General features: G+C 42.4%; 1 protein-coding gene across 5 annotated transcripts in view; it reads right to left on the minus strand.

The window, feature by feature from the left end:
* Positions 1–20,070, minus strand: part of vps13d (vacuolar protein sorting 13 homolog D) — an 81,396-nt gene that overhangs the window by 41,742 nt on the left and 19,584 nt on the right. For 4 of the 5 annotated variants that reach the window (XM_078255989.1, XM_078255988.1, XM_078255987.1 and 1 more), the window contains 12 exons: positions 19,789–19,965; positions 17,171–17,301; positions 16,944–17,076; positions 14,578–16,848; positions 14,290–14,441; positions 10,599–11,651; positions 9,898–9,988; positions 9,641–9,767; positions 9,368–9,548; positions 8,584–8,808; positions 2,130–2,277; positions 1,777–1,975 (listed from right to left, as the gene is read on the minus strand). In XM_078255989.1, coding sequence (XP_078112115.1) covers positions 1,777–1,975; positions 2,130–2,277; positions 8,584–8,808; positions 9,368–9,548; positions 9,641–9,767; positions 9,898–9,988; positions 10,599–11,651; positions 14,290–14,441; positions 14,578–16,848; positions 16,944–17,076; positions 17,171–17,301; positions 19,789–19,965 — 4,888 coding nt within the window. The remainder of the gene's footprint in view (positions 1–1,776; positions 1,976–2,129; positions 2,278–8,583; positions 8,809–9,367; positions 9,549–9,640; positions 9,768–9,897; positions 9,989–10,598; positions 11,652–14,289; positions 14,442–14,577; positions 16,849–16,943; positions 17,077–17,170; positions 17,302–19,788; positions 19,966–20,070) is intronic. The other variant, XM_078255990.1, reaches the window with a different exon arrangement.

The raw sequence follows: 20,070 nt of genomic DNA on the forward strand, positions 1-20,070 counted from the left end.
AGAAAATTGAATAAAAGTTTGTCATTCATTTAGCATGGTGTTTCAACATCTACTCATCAGTTTTTGGGAAATAAGCTGTACAGCAAGTCACCAATTACATTAAACCTCCAGCCCGTGTTTCTCAGCATTGTCATGTGACAGGTGCAGTGGAGATGCAAGCCTATATGTTTTGTTTGATAATTATTTTTAATGTATTTAAATAGGTATGATCAAGTGTTTGGGCCCTGAATATGTATCTGACACATTAAAACAACAGCTTCAAGCTATTCAATTTGAGACACATTATTTTTCACTCTGTTGGAGTGGTGGAATCAGCGATTGATCAGAGGTGGTACATAGTGGAGCTTCTTCCCTCACAAATGATCTTTGGCTGAGTACAGACAGCAAACAAACCTGATAACAGCCAAGCTTAACTTTGGCCTTTTCTTCAAGTTACTCACGGAATTCACCTTAATTAGTGTCAGCAGATATGACCTGACGCCAGCAGTCAGTTCCTAATAAAAATCAGGAGCTGCAACTTTAATGTTTTGGTCACTGTTCTTTGATAAGAAGGTTTAGCAAATCTATATATATTGCCAACCTCAAACTCAGGAGTCATCGGCACCGGTGTGCCTAAATAATGTTTACATTCAGACGATTTTCACTCTCATAAGCAGTGAAAATGCTGCACTTTCATTTAGGACAGAGCAGTGCTGCAGGCTGAGGTGACCAAATTAAATAGTGTAGCGTAATGAAAGACTGGATTTCATCGGCTTAATTTTAGCCGATACAGATCCTTTAAAATATGCCCAGATTACACTGGAAACACACGGCCCACGTGAGTGTCGCGTAGTGTAAATAAGTGCCTGATCGTGTGCCTGGCCTTTGACACTGGACGCGTATTTCTACGCGCCGGTCACAAAGCGATCCTTTTCTCTCCCTCTCCTCCCCTATAGAAAGAGACCGAATGAGTGGGGAAAACTGTGGTAATTGTAGCCTATATATATATATATGTGTGTGTGTGTGTGTGTGTGTGTGTGTGTGTGTGTGTGTGTGTGTGTCTCTCTCTCCCTGTGTGCCTGATCGCGTCAAGACAGGCGAAATCACCATAAACCTGGCTGTTTTATTTTGAAATGTGTTTATTTTTGTAAAGTAGTATGTGATTACCTGCCTAGCCTGACACATACGCTCGTGTATTGCGTAAAAAATAGTTGAGCCTGAAACTATCGCTGCAGCGCGGGCATACGCAGACGCTACGAGCCTGGTGTGGCCGGACAGATTGGATAACATGGGCACCGAAATAAAAATAGCTGCGATAGGCTGCTATACGGTGTGTTCCCGGTGTCAGCCTCAATACCAATCTTTAGGATTGGCTCAGGACACTCAAGAACGCTTGATTGATTGATTGCTTGCTTGTTTTAGGGGAAATGTAATCATTTCCATTATTAAATAAAGACTAGTAATAATAAGATCCAGAGGGTCATTGTTACTCATTTGATAGGTTATTCACACAGGATGGAAAGAGGCCTGCCCTATGGCTGGAAGAAAGTACTGTTGATGTTGGAGGGCTGGCTTTGGCCCACAAGACACTACTGGCTGACTGTTGTACAGTATAAGGTGGAAGTCAAATGTTTCTATCAAGTATGTTCTTTAGACAGAGATACCAGTATGACAACAACAAACACAATTAGACGGACAAGTAGAGACCATGTCCAGGACAATAGCCCTCAATAATTTGATTCATTGTAAAAAAAGGCCATAACTTTTGCCACCAATAAAACTAAAAGCAGGGCGTACTTGTCCAGGTTGCGTTCCACTTTAAGCTTGAGGCGGCAGCAGTCTTTTAGCAGGTTGTCTCCGGTGCGACGGACAGAGTAGGAAGGAAAGATGAGGTCTGAGGATTCAGGAGGATTACCACAGGGCAGACGCTCTGCAGCAAATATATCCATCTCCTGCAGATCCAGGGCAATGCAGTCCAGCAGGCACACATGCTCTTCTAATGGGAAAAACACACAGAGTGGCACAAACAGCTGTTTAGCTATTAACAGCTATTTTAAAATACTTTTTTAGGTGTCTCAGCTCTACCTCCCACATTAAGTACTTGCACTGATGCACTGTATGGCTCTTTCAAACTACACAGCGATGCTAACCTAAGCTGTGAGGTTCATCCCCCTCAGAGGCCCTCGCTGTGTCTGGGGCCTGTGGCCTGCCGAGTGTAAACCCTGTGGAGGAGGAGCTGGAGGGGGGGCTCCTAGGCTTCTGCTCACTACTCCTCCCTGCTGCACTCTGCACACGCTCCTTTTTCAAGAGAGACGAAAGAGGTGAGACATTGCACATTAAATCCAGTTAGCAATATATTCATTACATAGTCAAAAAAGCACATACTTAATTTTTGAAGAGGCCAAAGAGCACAACATAAACACAACTTATTTAACCAAGTTTTTATAAATACTAATGATTCCATTTCTATGCCTTGTTTTACAATTGGAAAGACATTAACAATCCTCATTATTAACTTCTAAATAGTAGAGGACAGTGCTAAAACTCAGTAATGGCATGTAAGGGCTCGGGTTGTGCCAATGATCAGTGTAAGAGAACAGGTGGTTTGGTCAATGTACCTACTGTTCACTAAAGGTGATAGCTCACTGAAATCCTCTTTAAGAAATAATTGAATGACATTATGCCATTACCTTCTGAGCCAGAAGAAAACAATTCAACACAGCAGGGAGTCTTTTCTACTGTTTGTAACTTAAATAAATAAGTCTACCTTTTTACAAAAAAAAGTACTCAAGCTATTATTTGTGTCTTAATCCAGTGGGTCAAACACCGGGACATTCTTGATGACAGCAAAGTAAAAATCAACAAACACATTTTAAGATCAAATTGGATTTTTTTTTTTTTTATTCAGTATCAAAACAATACACCAACTTTTGCCAGTAAGTTCGCTGATCAGTGTATATACTGCATGACTTAAACAGAGATTAACACTGATTGAACCAAGATGCAAGTACAGGCCAGTTGATGTTGACAATCATACAGTGCAGGGCTCCAGACTGTGACCAAATGGTCACATTTTGTAACTAATTTTTGTTGAAGTATTTTTTACAACAACTCGCACATATGCGACCTGCAAATTTGACCACATTTCAATTTCATGTTGAAAAAGGAGGAGAGAGCGAGTCTGCCAGAGTTGGCCAATGTGTGTGAGAGGGGGAGGGTCCGGGAGTGATTAGTTAACTGTGTATGGCGGGTGGATTGTGCCACGGATAACCTACCGAATGAGACTTGTGTGACTCCAACGTGTGGATAGACTACATCGTTGTTGAGAAGTACGCCATCACGCGTACGCGTGACTGTGAGCGTGGTCATATTTACCACGCTCAGCTTCGTTTTTAGCCGTAACTTTATTGCCGATTCTGTGTTGAGAGTAACAAAAAGCCAGACTCAAATTCCCTTGTGTTTACACTTACTTGGCCAATAAAGCTGATTCTGATAAAAATCGACTTATATATCAAAATATATATAATGTAACATGTTTTAAATGTTATTTCATGCTGAAAACATTACCGTCTACAGCCGCGAGAAGCGCTCTAGGCTTGTGACGACTATATGCTGCTCCTAAAGACAACTGAGAAAGAAAAGAAACTGCAGGCGACTGCAGGTAGTAAAATACACAGCCGAAAAAGGTAATCGAGCAGCAAACTTGTGAGGGACTGGCGAAAAGGTTAGTCTTACTGCAATGAAGAAAACAAAGAAAGCTAGTCGTGCGCTGAAATCCAGATGGCCAAAGCTGGAGGAAGGAGTCCACAGATGGGTGCTTGAACAACGTGCTGCTGGGAGAGGCTCGTCAACAGTGCAGTTACGTTACGTTAACGTAGCGACACCTACCGTATTCAGCCCCTTGTTCTGGGTGCTGTTGTGTAGTTTAATAACTTGCCTTTCCAGATTAAATGTCTTAAATGTTCTTGGTCTTGGATTTTGTGAAATAAATTTCTAAATAAATGCGACTTATAGTCCAGTGCGACTTATATATGTTTTTTATGACGCATTTTTTGACTGATGCGACTTATACTGCGGAGCGACTTATAGTCCGGAAAATACGGTAAGTTCTTTATTTATTTTGTATCTTTGCAGATACCCGCCATTACATTTTTTTCCCGATTTGAGTTATGAAGACACTTAGGTTGAGCTTGTCAGTGCTGTTTAGTCTTTCTTGTCTTAGTTGTTAGGATTGTGGGTCTTTGTTTTGTTGGTGCATGGATTCTATATGATGTAGATTGTATATCTTGAGAAATTTTATAAATTAAGTCATACAAGCACAGTCAAGGAACTTGGAAAGTTGGTGTATTTCTTTAGACAATACATGCAACACATGTTGCAAAAAGCTCAGTCTAACACACACCCAACTGCAAACAGAAAAACTGCAAACCAGTGCTGCTACAATATTTTGTCTAACTAAAGCAATGTAACACCAAATTATTTGAAACTGTATCACCAGAGGTTCTGAAATATAGGATCATTTATCCTGAACCCAAACCAAATGCTCTCACAAATTTCACAACTGCTTCTAAGGGCAGCTAAGAGTGACACTGTTTTGCCTATGTCCAAGAACACATTGACACAACTGTCATCGGTCAGCTGCCTCTAGTGTGTTACAGGGATAGTTTCTGGTACTGCAAAACTTGGTGTAGGATGAAATTGAAAGGTAAAACTGTTGTGACAACCCTTTTCCACACCAAAGCAAAAGCATGCCATTGTACCTTGTAATGGGATGGATCCTTGTAGGAATTTGCATGCAGTATAAAATTCTTCACAGAAAAACACAAGATGCATATGAAAGACCAATACAACATTTACCTAGTGTACCTCTTTCCAAAAACTTTAATCTCCCAAACAAATGGCCGTGTGAACAGGGCCTTGTTCTTCACACGAGACTGATGATTGTTGATAAGACACAAGCCTGGAAGTGGCTTAAAATGTAAATTTGGTCACAGCCTTAAACCCAAAAATCATATTTACAGTTAGCTGGTTCATGACCAGCTCTTTATAAGTTGAACTCCATATTAAAACGTCCAATATGTAATATATTAAGTGTATTTAATCAAAAAAGTAATACCCATATTATTATATTATATAGAATATTCAAGTTAGTTACTCGCAAAAAAATGAGACACAACCGGTGAAGGGATCCCGACTGGTACTAACGCCGTCATGCTACCACATGGTAACTGCTAACGTTACCAGAGGACCAGGCAAGCGGGCCACAGCTGTTTACAACCACCGTGACGAACATATGACAGAAACCGGAATAATGTAATCTATTTAACTTTGGCAAAACAACCCTGTAGCCTGAAGTGTTGGATTGGGACACAGCTTACATTCTCTACAGGTCGCTCTACAATGTAACATTATGTTATGGAATATTCTTGTGGCTAACGTTACCATTGCCAGCTTCAAGGTTGTGATAAGATGATTCCCACTTTGTTAAAAACTGGCGTGCAACCATAATGTGTAATGACGAGTGTATAGACAAGCTGTGTAAAGGGGTCTGGAAAGTATTAGTACCGAAAATCTCCCCTCTGCCAAAATTCTTTCCCCGCTTCTGTTGAGTGACTGTGCCCTGGGTACAAACTACTGCAAGGTCAGGGTCTTTTTAGCGGCTGTTGCAATGATGTTAAACCGAGAAAGGGTGGCTGTCAGTCAGGCACAAAGCTCTGCGAGGTCTTTTTAGGTTTCGTTTAGTTTTAGGTTGAGTTTAGTCGATAAAAGGTGACTGTCAATCGGGAACAGAGCTCCGCGAGAGCACAGGCTTTTATAGCAGCCTCTAGCTACTCCGCTGCACTGTGGAGTAATGTCTGGCAATGCGAGACTAGCTTCTAGCTAACACTGACATTGTGGGACATTGGGTTTAGTGCAACCTGGCAACCCCCTTAAAATTCGACACTGGGGAGGAGATGCCGGGGAGGCGGCTCTCTCCAGTATTTAGAATTTGGACTGCAGTAACCATTTTAAATTCTAGCTGTCAGTATTACATATTAGGCCTTCACATCATTTTCACTTCCTTCATTATGAGCATCATTAGAAAACATTTTGACATAATCATGACTGCCGTTAAACACTAAAATGTATTCACTGTTGAATTATAAGTATAAAATGTACAGTTAAATTAAAACGATTAATTTATTTCTGTTAAATTTAAAACATCTGAGTCAGAATAATAAATCATAGGTACATTTTTCAAGTGAGATTGAAATGATAAGTTTTTTTGAAGGTTTTTCATATAATTTGAACTCAAAACACCTTAAAATATATTACAAAAACATAATATAAAACCATGGCTATCAAAATTATTTTCTAGTATTATAGTATCCAATTAGTATGATTTTATGAAAAGGATTGCTAAATTTATGCAAGATAAGTATAATGTGTTAATCCTACAAATCTACTGTACATATTAGTTATGAGCAGTTTACAGTTATAAGGGTTAGATAGTTGTGGGTGGGTACAATAATACATCATTAATGAGGACAATATATATTGCATTCTCTAAAATGTAGCAGAACAGGTGTCCACTGCTGCAACTGCTGAGATGTCATGTTGCATTATCCCTCCGAGGGGAATTATTACACCTTTCACTGGCTTAACTCAGAGTGGGAGGGTGAACGTGCATCTACTTCTCCCTACAGGAGAGTGGGAGTCATCACGGTGACACAATGTCAGCTGCTGTGTGTTATACCTGTGTGTTCTACAAACGAGCCAGCAACGTTGCGTTCACGGACACCATCATCAGCTTGGCCCTTTCCGTGTCGGCCCCCCATGGGCCAATCTTCCATTTATGGAAGGTTTTGCGGTGGAGAGGGGTGAGAGGGGAGATCACAGTTGCTTAGCTACCGCAACGCAGCTAGCCGCTCGTCCCGACAGAGTTTTATGGGGAGTGGCGGGGCAATGTGCGTTACCAGATTGGATAGACAGGACGCTATGACTGGGTTTTTCTCTCCAGTTCTGCAGCATGCCTCCTCCGATCATAAGAGTCAAGGAGGTAATCCTATCACCTTCTACAGAAGCAGGCGTGTCGGTCGTCCCCAGGCACGACAGACAGAAGGGTTTTTATTTCTGACCCATTTTGGATCTTTGCATATTGAACCAATGTAATTATCGCAAAACATTCCAGATGCTAACCATCAGGCAGTTCTATCTCTGAGGGTTCTCAACATTCTTGGACTGGAGAACAGGGACGCCGACCTCATATCGAGGGGCAGGCCCCTGCCAGAGTAGTGGATGTTTTACCCCGAGGTAGTAAGGCAGATTTGGACTCATTTTGGGAAGGTGGAGGTAAATTTGGTGTTGGGCCAACACCCACTGCCCGCTGTGCTTCTCCCTAACGCCACGAGAAGATCCGCTGCTGGGTGTGGACACATTTTGCACACGTGCCATGGCCAAGAAAGCTGCTTTATGCCTTTACATCGCTCTGCCTCTTTCCTCCCCTGTGAGAGGGTGAGACAGGTCATCCTGATGGAAATGACTCAAATGATGGCGGACCAGCCCTGGAACATTCCCCAGTTCTTGGGGGCTCTGTCTCAGGAGGCGGGGGCGATAGGTGTGCTGCCCAGTCGAGCCAACCTCTTCAGGCCTGGCTCCTGAGAGGGACAGGCTGAGGAGGGCTGGACTGTCTGTACAGGTTGTGCATACTAACCAGGCGGCGAGAGCAGCACCCACTAATTAATCCACAAATACAGTTATATTATTCAATATAGTAATTGTTTTTGATAATCTTTAACTACTTTTGATAGGCTTATTTGTAATGCATTTTAAGGTGTTGCAACTACAATATTGTCATCCAAAATTAACAAATCAATCCTGTAACTGAGTTTGGGGAATCAAGTTAACTGGATAAGAATAAGCAGGTTCATTTCAGATAGAATAAGAATTAACAGGATCATTGAAATTGAAAAAAAGGGAAGTTTGGGGTCCCCTGCTGGAGCTGCTACCCCCGCGACCCGACCCCGGATAAGCGGATGAAGATGGATGGATGGATGGAGGATCATTGAAATTGAAATGACACTTAAGAGCATCATTTTAGCCAGTTATATGAGACTTAAAAGGTTTGCTTTAGCTGGCTAACATCCTACTAGACTGGATTAGTTAAGCCACATTTTAGTAATAGGGCCTTGGACTAAATCTCGTCTGATACTAGGTAAGATAGCTAACAAGCATAATACCACAAATGTTGGACTGTTTCTTTAAAAACATTACATTTACATAAAACCACAGACAATTAGAAACCTTGACATGGTATAGTTATGGAACCACACTTCACCACCAGGCAATGTTGTATTCATTGAGCATTTCAGATCAGATTCACATAAGGCTAGTTACTAAAATAAGATGATGAGAAATCATCAGTGCAGGATTTCCATTGCTTTTCAGTGAGCCTGCTATGTGGTTGGTAGTATCAAAAACCAAGTGGCATGATGTAATCATGAATGTGAGGCACTTGGGTAATACCATTCAATGCATAAATGAATACAGTGAAATTAGACAAAAGGAAGAGAAATGACGGCCAGGGCGTATTGCATGGGTAGATGAACGTGCAGCGTGACTCACCAGAGAAGGGAAAAAGGCATGTGCCATGGTGAGTTTCTCTACCTTGTCTCGGAGGGAAAAAGTCCCATGAGCCCCAGCTGGCAAGAAGCAATTCTGCACCCTCAGTTGGCCGAGGTTGGCCACAATGACCCTTGGCGAGCGCGAGCTCTCTGGGATGAGAATAACTGGAGCACCGGCTTCAATATCCAGCAGAACCCTGGAAGCCCGCTGAGGATGATCCCGCACCTGCAGTGAGAACCAGGAGACAAAGAGCAGAGAGAAATAGGAACATGTTTTGAAAGAGAGGGGAAAGGGACAAGGGAAGGTAGAGAGAAAAGACAGAGTAAAGAGTAGGAAAACATTCAATATACCCTCTTAATTTACATCTCATTCTATGATGCTCTTCACCTTCAAATTTTGTTATCAATTTAACTGAGAATTCACATCAGAACAATCTTTAGACAATGGAGTTCGAATGGTCTTATGTGCATTAAGGATGTACACACAACATATTTTTATAGTTTTGATAACCTGTGTAGAAAATATGGCCTCCCACATAATAGGGCTGGGCGATAAATCGATATATTTTCAAACAAGATATGAGATCACACAATACCGTTTATATCGATATAGTTTAATGTTGCGTTTCTTCTGTAAAGCAGTATTTGCATCTCTCCTCTCACTCTCAACCACACACACACACACACACACACACACACACACACACACACACACACACACACACACACACACGGTCCAGTATGCGACTCTATCGTGGTTAAGAGCCCCAAAAGGCAGTACTTACAGCCTGGCCCTCCATTGCAGCCCTCTGCCTGCCAAGGACATCCTGTAGCTGGGTGAAATGTTGGATGAAGGCCACCACCTCAGCCTGGAAGCGCTGGGTGTGGACGTACTGCACTGAGGCCATTTGCAAAGACACCTTGATGTCACATTCCCGCTCCAGGTGAGGATCAGGCTGGCCATACCTGAAAGGACCAGGATAGAAAGGTGACTTAAAGAAAGACTTCTTCCAAGTTATTAAGTATCACGCAGAATAATTCTATGTTGTGATATTTACTTATGGATGTTGAAAATAAGTGCTTCCCCCCCTCGTGTGGTGAAGCGCTCTCGGTAGAGATCACCATGTGGGGTAAGGTCACTCAGGGACAAACTTCCTAAACTGCCTTGTAATGCCAAGTTGCCATCTAAATTATAAGACACAATATGGTAACATTAAACAGATTATTTTCACAAGTCAACCTATTTAAGTCAAAGACAATTGTGTTGTGTGGGGTGTTGGTTTTTTCTAAGCACGGTCAATTTTTTCATACACACCCAACATTTCCAGATGAGCAGATAATTTTGACACACTTGCTCTGGCAAGCTCGTTGAGTTTCTTGTTCAGCACAAGAGACAAAGAATGAACCTAAATATGAAAACATGGACAGGTTTAGACATGAAATATTCATTTCAGAACTGACTTTTAAAGCCACACCAAGAAAGGAAACACTAGCAATTAGAATGTTAGTAGTCACTAGATGTTGTATTGCCATGCAATAATCTGCTGACAATGATATACAATAGCTCTGTGATGTAAAGCAGCTACAGTAACTTTTATATTGTTGATTAATCTATTGATTATTTTGTCATAATTCTCTGAGTAATGTGTATCCTTGTGTATTTGTTCTATATTTTACAAATCTATCTAAAGATTGTGAGATATTGCACTGAAAAGTGTCAACTACTGTGGTACTGGAGGAAAAGTCAGTAGCTATCATCCTCTGGGCAACATACTGTAAATTTATGTACAAAATGTAATGACAATTCATTAAATAATTAAATAACATTCATCAATGTGGTGGATGGACAGATGAACCATTACCGTCCCTAGAGCAATGCAGCTTGTGTGGCTTAAACATACAAATAACACTATTTTTTCAGATGGTATCTGCAGCATTTGTTCCTACTGTCCATTAACTTGTATCCTTTGGACAGCCCAGCCATTACAACAAGATGCACCGAGTCCAGTGGCCTACCTTTAGGTCGACTTTAGTGTTGACAGCCTCTGTTGTTTCCTCCTCACTGATGTCTGGCTCATACAGAGGATTTCCTGGCTCAGGTTGAGGTGACATAGGGAGCCCCTTCACTGCATGATTATTCGCTGTGGAGCCAATACTAAAGAAGTCCAGGATAACCACCCAGGTCTGCAGTGTGATCAAAATGTCCAAGCAGTTAAAGTCAACATCGATGCTTCGTCCCACTCTGCCATAGCGAGTTTTGAACTCTGGGTGGTTCTGGTCCACCAGCAGCACATTGATATGAACTAAAGAGTCATCAAAGTCTGGGCTTGGCTGTGGGGACGGTGTATGGTGGGTAGGAGAGGGAGGTGGAGTGCTGGGACAGTCTGGGTCCCTCTTGGATTTGCGACTGCTAGCTGAAGGGGTGCTGGGATGCCTCTGGTAGAGCTGGAAGACATTTTGGGCTTCCTCTATGTGTGCAGGCAGTGAGCGGGGCATGTCTGGGTACAGGGCATTGGATGATGATGGACAGCTTTGGGAAAGGTACTCCTTTGGACTGAAGGTGGAGGGCTTGGGAGCTCCGCGAGACACCATCAAATGTTTGTACTTAGACTCAGGGTTCTGCTCCAGGAGGTCCTCCATTAGTAGCGAGCGCAGAGCCAGCTGGACTGATAGTAGATGAGGGTGGTCTTTGGTAAAGTCTCCCTCAAGATCTTGGAAGCGCAGACTGACCAAGCCCTGGGATCCCTGGGTCAGGTCAGCACTGAGCTGGACCTGCAATTCTGCCACGTGTAAGGTGATTTTTAGCTGAGTGAATGAGGTGTGAAGAGCAGGTTTGTGCAACTGCAGAGGCAAAGGAGAGGAAAGCGACGAGTGGGTAAAGCTGATATAGGGAGGGTCCCTTGCAAACAGCCCTCCCTGGGGGTCAGGAAAGCGGTGAGGTCTGGTGGAAGAAGGAGTTGGTGGAGGGGGTGTGGGCGGTTGGCTGGGTGTGACACGTTGCTCCTCAATCAGGGACAGATTGTCCAATGTCTGGAGGACCTGTTCATATACAGGCTTGCAGAGGAACACCTATAACCAGAGTGTCAAAAATTTTAGAGGATGGGTAGAGCTATGCTGACTTACATGAGGTCACCAAACTCCATGCATTAAGAATGATACAGGTGTAATGTGTCCTTCCCTTAATAAGTAATGAGATGAGGTGTAATGAGCCAAATTAATTATAATTAGCAGTGTAAGTTTACCATGGGTGTGCAGGGCCTTTAAAAACGTTGACCAACGATATTGTTCTAAGTCAGTTTAAAAAAAAAAGGCTGCTACATTTGGCCAGGCCTTTGTCTGAAACAGGCTTATATTAGAGACAGGTCTTTATTCCCAATTGTTCAACAGTCAATGTTAGACAATTGTCAGACAATAGCGTTCATATCCACTGGAATTATTATACCTGTTATTAAGAGAAGTCGTGTCATACTCACACTATGTACAAAAAGTGTACATACAGTTGTAAAGAACATGGAAGTTTGAGTTTCCAAAAATTAATACAACTCCTATTTTTCTGTGATGGAATCATTGGAGCACATACTTCTTTGTCACAAAAAACAGTCATGAAATTTGGGTATTTTTTGACATTTTTACAGGTCTTCTGAAAATGTGACCAAATCCACTGGGACAAAAATACACATACAGCAACCTCAACGATCACAAACATTCATTAGACTCAACCACAAACAAAATGATGGACAAGTCTAAGGAGCTCAGCACGGATCTAAAGAGACAGATCATTGACTTGAAGAAGTCAGGAAAGTCACTTGGAGCAATTTCAAAGCAGCTACAGGTCCAAAGAACCACTGTGCAAACAATTGTTTGTAAGTATAAAGTGCATGGCACAGTTGTGTCATAGTAAACTTAAGTCGAGCCTTAAGGTGCCGCTTCTGGAGCAAGGGCTTCCTCCTTGCACGGCAGCCTTTCAGCCCATGGCGATGTAAAACATGCTTAACTGTGGACACTGACACCTGTGTTCCAGCAGCTTCTAATTCATTACAGACCTGCTTTTTGGTGGTTCTAGGTCGACTCCTGACCATCCTGACCAGAGCAGTTGATAGCTTGCGTGGTCTTCCTGATTGTGATCATGGCAGTGACAGAACTGTGCCATGCACTTTATACTTACAAACAATTGTTTGCACAGTGGTTCTTTGGACCTGTAGCTACTTTGAAATGGCTCCAAGTGACTTTCCTGACTTGTTCAAGTCAATGATCCGCCTCTTTAGATCCGTACTGAGCTCCTTAGACTTGTCCATCATTACGTTTGCGTCTAATGAATGTTTATGATCGTTGAGGTTGCGGTATGTATATTTTTGACCCAGTAGATTTTGTCATATTTTCAGAAGACCCATAATATAGTCAAAAGAGACCCACATTTCAACACATGTGCTCCAATGATTCCATCACAGATAAATAGGAGTTGTATTAATTATTGGAAACTCAACCTGCCATGCCTTACATGTTCTTTACAACTGTATGTAAACTTTTGTAGCTCTAAATGTATCATTTAACTGATAGTTTTCACATTCTAACCTATTCCATTTGTTCTACTTTATAATTTTATTCAGTGTAAACTTAAATGAAACTCAACCCTTCCTGCATAGATCACATTAAAAACCTTCCAGTAGATTAATGGAAGTAATCTCTTTCATGGTAGCTTTTGTGAAACATCTGCAGGAACTGTTGATTTTCATGAAAGTTAATTTAACAGTGATGGAAAGAATGGTAAAGTAGGTTGGATTTTATGAGTAAATGTAAACAGTAGAGTACCAGAGCAGTAGAGTGGTGAGAGAATGACATAACTGTTGTACTGATGGGTATTAATGCTGTTTTTTTTAAACTAATTTTACCTGTGAGGTAATAGAGCTAAACTAATTCCCTTTCTATATTTTTTACTAGGGATGTCACGAGAACCGGTACTTCGGTACTAAAATTCTGAAAACGTAACGGTACTCGTTTTTCTACAATACCGGGGGATGCCATTCTTCCGGACCTAATGGGGGCAGTATACGCTTACAAGTGCTCTAGTCTGCCTACCAGCACAAAAAAACTGAGCGCCTCATCTATGTGCACGGTGCACACTGACGCCTTGACAGCAGTCAGCCTCTGGCTTTACCTTAACATTACATTTAAAGCAACGGCTTTCACAACTTCACCTGGAGCTCCCAAACAGAAAGTAAATCTGATTTTCTCTGCCGTTGTCTGTCACAGCCTAACGTTACATAGCTACGATAGCTAACATGACTGACATTAGCTTACTTTAGCGGACCTCTATAACATTAGTTAACTTTAACCAGCCCGGTTCTGTGTGAAGAACAACAACGACCGAGAGTACAGACTAAACATGCTTGCTGTTTGGGAGTTCCGGGTGAACTCATGGAAGACGTTAGCGTACGCTGGCTGTGTGGTGTCAGGCTTCAGAGTAGCGGGCTAAGACTGACATTTTCTCCAGATTACATGTAACTCACGCTCTCCAAGCCCCCTCCACTCTTCTCACTTTTGGTACGTGACATCCCTATTTTGTTTTTAACTTGAAAAGGAACTTGTATTAGGAACTGCTCTTTCTATATTCAAGTTGGCAACAATACAAATGCTGCTAGTATTTGAGACCTGGACATTATTTGAATACCGGCTTGTATTGAAATATTTCCAGTATTGATATGTATACCTGAACAGGGTTGACGAATTTGCCCTCAATTTTCAGTAACCCTTTGCTCTTGCACGGTTCTTCTGTGGTGAGGAAGGTAAACTGGTTGTCTTCATCAACGGGAACTTTTTCCAGCGTGAACTGTATAGTGGTGTCTTTCAATATATGGAAAGCTGATGAAGAAAAAAAAATACGTGAGCTTGTGTCACAAACTGCTTATAAAATGTATGCTTGCATTATTTGCATTACCAAGCACATATAATCTAGCATTTGGAATACAACTATCCTTAAAATATCAGACATTCTCACCTTTTCCGCGGCTGAGGGATTCAAAGAAGTCATGACGCGTGAACTGTGGTTCCTCCTGATTAATGCTCTTATGGTGGGATGGTGACATGCTGCCAGCCTTTTCCCCTTTGTGTGCCATCTTCAAAACCAAATGACTCATGTTGACTGAATACAGTCGAATATCCTTCACCAACACCTGCAACTTCTCTCCTTCGGAATCTTGCCCAGTAACGAAATTCTGGATTGTTATGCTTCCCAGATGACCAACCAACAGCTCAGGGTGACCAGGTTTACGGGGAATAGACACAACTGGTGATTCAATGCTAATATTAAGGGTCAGCTTCACCAAGAATGTGTCTAAGGTGGATTCAGGCTCCTCCATGGGAAGATCCTCCTCATCCTCAAATGGATAACTGCAGCTCTGACTTTGAGTTTGAGTTCTCCTTGAGGGAGTCTCAAAGAGCGATACCATACCACTGTACTCTGCCGTCTTGGTGGCTAGAACTGTTGACACTTTGGTGGCAGCATTTTTCAGCATGGAGCGGAAATTGTCTTCTACCTCATTGGCAGACAGACTCAGCTCCTTCAGGAACTTGGCTGAGTGGTTATAGTGCAGCGATGCCATTTGTAGTTGCAAGGAACACTCCCCTTGGGATTTCTCCATAAGGCGAAAATTTAAAGCTTCTGAGGGAGAACCTCCTGTGTCAGAAAGGAATGCTAAGCCGTCAAGAGTTGAGCAGCTGTCAGCACTACCAATGCTGACCACAAACTGACTTCGGCCTCCTTCTTGGGTCAGGTCCACCAACTGCATTGACCCGAGTGAACCATTTATGTCCAACCGACTACCCATGGACACATTGACCTTGGTGCCAGTGATGCTGGCAGTGGCGATCTTCAACCCTTTCTTCTCAGCACCCAGGACAGTGCCAGTGGACACAGTCCGAAGGAGAAGCAGGTTAAGACGGTGGATCTCCACGGTCAGCTCTTTGTTCTGATCATAGGTGGCCTGATAGGTCCCATCCTCTTCCTCACTGCAAGGCTGTGTTGTATGTTGTTGCACTGATGAAGTCCAGGTGCTTTCTTCTTTGGGGAAAGACTTCTGGAGAAACTTGAGTAGCTCCACCACGGTCTCAGGGTTGAGAATGATGTCCAAGTTATTGACCTGCATGCTTGTCACCTGAAGGGAGCTGTCCAGATTCATGGAGGGGCAATCTGAACTCACAAACTGGTATTCAAGCTTAATTAGGGCCTCCTGGTCCTTGAGAAAGGAACTGAAGGGGGAGATTTGGTCCACGGGCATACCAGAGGATGACTCAGTATGATGGCCCTGATGCCCGGGAGACCTACCATCAGACGACACAGGGGATGAAGGCTGGCTCTCCCGGAGGCTGCCGGTGGGTATGTCAAAACTGAGATTCTTATGAGAAGCCACAAGGAGGTCGAAGTCTGAGCCATAGGTCTGTAAGGTGTCCACCAGCAGAAGACCATGGACAGTCAGAGAGACTTCAGCATCATAAGGCCGCTTCACAAAATAAGCATTTGTGCCAAATACTTTCAGAACAGATATGTAGCGGCCATCACTTTCTACACCAAGCTGCATGTAGTTAATGTTGAATTCAGCTAAAAGCAGACGGGATTCCACCAGGACCTCCCGTGTGTGCTGCTCTAAAGTCATCACGCTCTGGGTCAGGTTCTTTGCTGAACCTTGCAACTTCCAAGAGCTGTCCTCCCTTTGAAAGATCTTGTCATAGCGGAGAGTAAGGGGGTCAGGAGACCTTATATTTGGGTCTCTCTCTGGGCTTTTGTCCCCTTCACTCACAGATGGACTGCTTAGCCTAGCCAAACAACTCCTAAGGGCAGTCATCTTCTCAAGATTGATATGGACCTTGAGGTCTGGTAGAGTTCCTGACAGCACAGCCCCAGGGAGCTGGGGGTCTGATGTGTAGCGGAGTCTCTGCTCAAGCTGCAACAGCACATTAAACTTCTCCACCACATGAGTAGGCCCTACCTCACTCTCTTGAAGATGTTTCCAGTTGTCCTTACAGCGACCAACCATTATCTGCAGGTCCTTAAAGGACAACGAGTATTTTTCGTAAAGTTTTTTGCTGTAGGCCTGTGTACTTTCAGGGGATCTGAGGCTGGGAAGTTCAGGGCTTTTGAGCTGCTCGGTCAAAGGAACGTCTAGTTCAGGTGGTGGAGACTCTGGTGGGGTGGCAAGGGGTGTCTGGTACTCATCATCACTCATGTCTTCCCTTTCAGGTTGAGTAGCTTTTGAGCTGGCCTTAGTGTCGTCTTCAAATAAAACAAACAACAACAGGTATGAGCTGAATTAGAAATGTCATTAGGAAAAAAAATGAAGATATTTGGGTATATCCTTTTTGTTTTACCTTGAGAGTTTGTGAGGAGAATCCTGCCTAAATCAACAACTACTAGCATCGGGTCCTCTGACTGGAAGTCATCAGGGAAAATCACCTGGGGTGCACAGATGTCCAATTTCATGGTCCAACGCTTACTGTTTTCCTATAAAGCAAACACATTAGTTGCATTTAGAAATGATTGAACTGCCAATTATTTCTACTATACTTCATGCCCCCATCCAGTGAGTCTCTCTTACAATAAACTCTCCCACGAGTAGCTGATCAATTGTTTGTCGAATCTCTGCCTTGGTCTGCATCTTCAGCTTGTTGTACTGCCTCCTGGCAGCCTCTGCTACTCTCAGCTCCAGCTCTGACTGATAGCCAAAACCTGAGGATCAAAGAGATATGTTTAAGATACAATAATCTGCTTTCTTATTCAAAAGTGTCAGAAGCATATGAGAAATTATACTAAAACTACGTAGTTTGAAATAACCTAGAATGTGAGTGAGTAATGTTGTTTCTGGTGTTGGAATATTTTACCGACTAGTCTAATTTACTGTTACTAAAAATAATTCTTAGTAAATTGAGTGAGACTGTGTTATTCTATCAAATAAATGTTTCACAGGCTTAAGGTAGTCAACCCTTTCCACCTCCAGGCCCTGGTCAGTAGAAGGAGAGCCCTCCCATCTCTTGCAAAGTCGACCACCAGCTCTAGTTTTGGAATTGTTCGGTTCCATGTCGTACAAGATTAACCCTACCACTGTCCACCATCAGCAAATGAATGGCCAAAAGGAAAGGCAAAAAGGCTCTGAGACTGGAGAAAACGTAAGCCAACGTTACTTCAAACACTACTACACTACGCTACACATGGATGAAGCTAGAAACAACCCTATTGACATGCGGGATGTGGATGAAACTAGCAGACAAGAAAAAGCTGGTGAGTGGTTTGAGGTTAGTCCAGATGCACAATTTGAATCTGAGGCCCTTGCGACTCCACTTCTAGATACTCCGTTAAAACCTCCAACAAAAAAGGTCAAACGTGACCACAGATGTGTTATCTGGGAAACTTGATAAGACTTTGCGGAAAATCTCCGCTATAGAAAAATAAGCCGGAGCTTCGAAACAGAAGGAAAAGCTAACCTTGTCCGTTCAGCAGCTTACTTTGGATGTTAAAAAACAGAAACACACACTGGAAGGCATGAAAAAAGAGATAAATATATTACAAGCAGAAAATAAAACTCTGAAGGCAAACATTGCTGACTGTCAGAGTTACAGCCAAGGTGGTCCCTGAAGATTCCCAGCGTGAGGGAGGAAGGTGGAGAAAAGATCAAGAGCAGAATCATCGAGATTCTGGGTAAAGTGGCTCCTAATATTCGCAGCCTGAAGGAGGGGGTCGACATCGTCCATCGCATCGGGCAGCAACGTCAAGACGGCTCAAGTAGATCAACCATCATCCTTTTTGCAATGCGACGTTTTCGTGATGCTGTCTGGAAGGAGGCGAAAGGCTCAAAGTTTCTTATAGACAACAAACTAAGGCTCACAGAAGCACTGTCCCCTGAAGAGAAAGCAGTCAAAGAGAAGCTGTGGCCCTTGGTGAAGAAAGCAAGAGAAAAAAGGGAAAAAAAGCTTCTTTTCGTGGCCCTTTTGTCTTCATAAGTGGAGAGAAGATTGACTGTTAACATGCAGAGGTAACATAAGAAGTCTATGCAGATGTAAATCTCAGCTTATACTGAGAATGGTCATTCAAGCTATTTAATGCTTACTAAAGATGTATCTTTTTCTTGCAAGTATGCTGTTTCAGAGAGCTCAGTTTGCAACTTATCGACTCAGTTAATGTAGTCCAATTTGCACCTTATTGACTTAGTTAACTAAGGAGCCAAGCCAAAACTTTATTTGTGCTCATTTCTTTTGGTTTTATCATCAAAATGAATTTGATGTGGCTGTCACAGAAGCTACATTCTTGAACACAAGAAAAAGAAACATTAGTCCTATTCTTTTCTGTTGGAAACATGAGACTTTTTTCTTAAATGCTATTTTTCTCTTTCCAGAAAAAAATGTATTAGTCCAACCTTAAGCATTATACTTATGGACAATTTGCTGTTTATATACAAATACAGGTATATGTGACTGACCCAAGACCTATCTAGGGCAAAATTATATTTTTAAGAAGTTATGGGTGTTGAAGACATTTTGGTGGTGTTTTTTTGTTGTTGTTATTTGTTATTTTCTTAGCATATATATTTGTGTGGTATGTAAACTACAAATCTACAAATCACAAGAAGCAGCTGGACAGAATTGTTTGCTCCGCGCACCCTGTCAACCGCCTCTTAATAACTCTCCCCTTAAGGGAAAAGACTCATTCAAAACTAAGACATCCCGTTTCCTCGACAGCACTTTCTGCAGAACCATCCAATTACTAAATGGCTCCCAAATCTGCACCAGCACTTAACAAAAGCAACTAATTAAGTATTACTAAGTATTATAAAGCACCCGACACTTTATTCTTTGCACTATACTTTCCTCTTGGACTGTTAATATCTTACATCCACGGGTTGCATTTAATGTTTTACGGGGTGGGGGTTATGTACTAGGTCTTTTTATGGGTCTTGAAGGATGCTGTGATTGTTTGTTGTTCTGTCATGAGGACAGTGAGGTAATTCCTGCTTTCACACCTACACTCTAAAAATGTGTTCATTACCTTTGTTCTATGGCTCCAGTGTTTTCCCTGCACACATATATACATACATACATACAGCGGCGCAATGCAAGCCACAAGCTAACAACGGCAATAGTGCTCCTAATGGCTAGCTTATTGCTGCCTCTGCGCACTGTGAAATTTCACCAGTCTTGGTAAACATTTTATTTCACTACTTACCTGAGGTATGAACTCTTCCTTTGTAGAAGAACTCAGTCACTTTTTTGATTGCTTGTGGGTTGTAGATGATGTTCAATGGACTAGTGTTGACTTCCAGCCTCCTCTCAAACTTACACCTCACAGGGTTACGCTCATAAATCATCTCAAACACCGGTGATGAGCACTCTGCATTGCATCCTGACAACACAAAAACAATACAAACATGGTATCTATTAAGAGACAAACGTGTTAGTAAAAGCTGGTGGGAGTATATGTGTTGCTACTCATACTGCCACCAAAATT

The sequence above is a fragment of the Sander vitreus genome, chromosome 7 (genome assembly GCF_031162955.1).
Source record: "Sander vitreus isolate 19-12246 chromosome 7, sanVit1, whole genome shotgun sequence".
NCBI classification, from domain to species: Eukaryota; Metazoa; Chordata; class Actinopteri; order Perciformes; family Percidae; genus Sander; species Sander vitreus.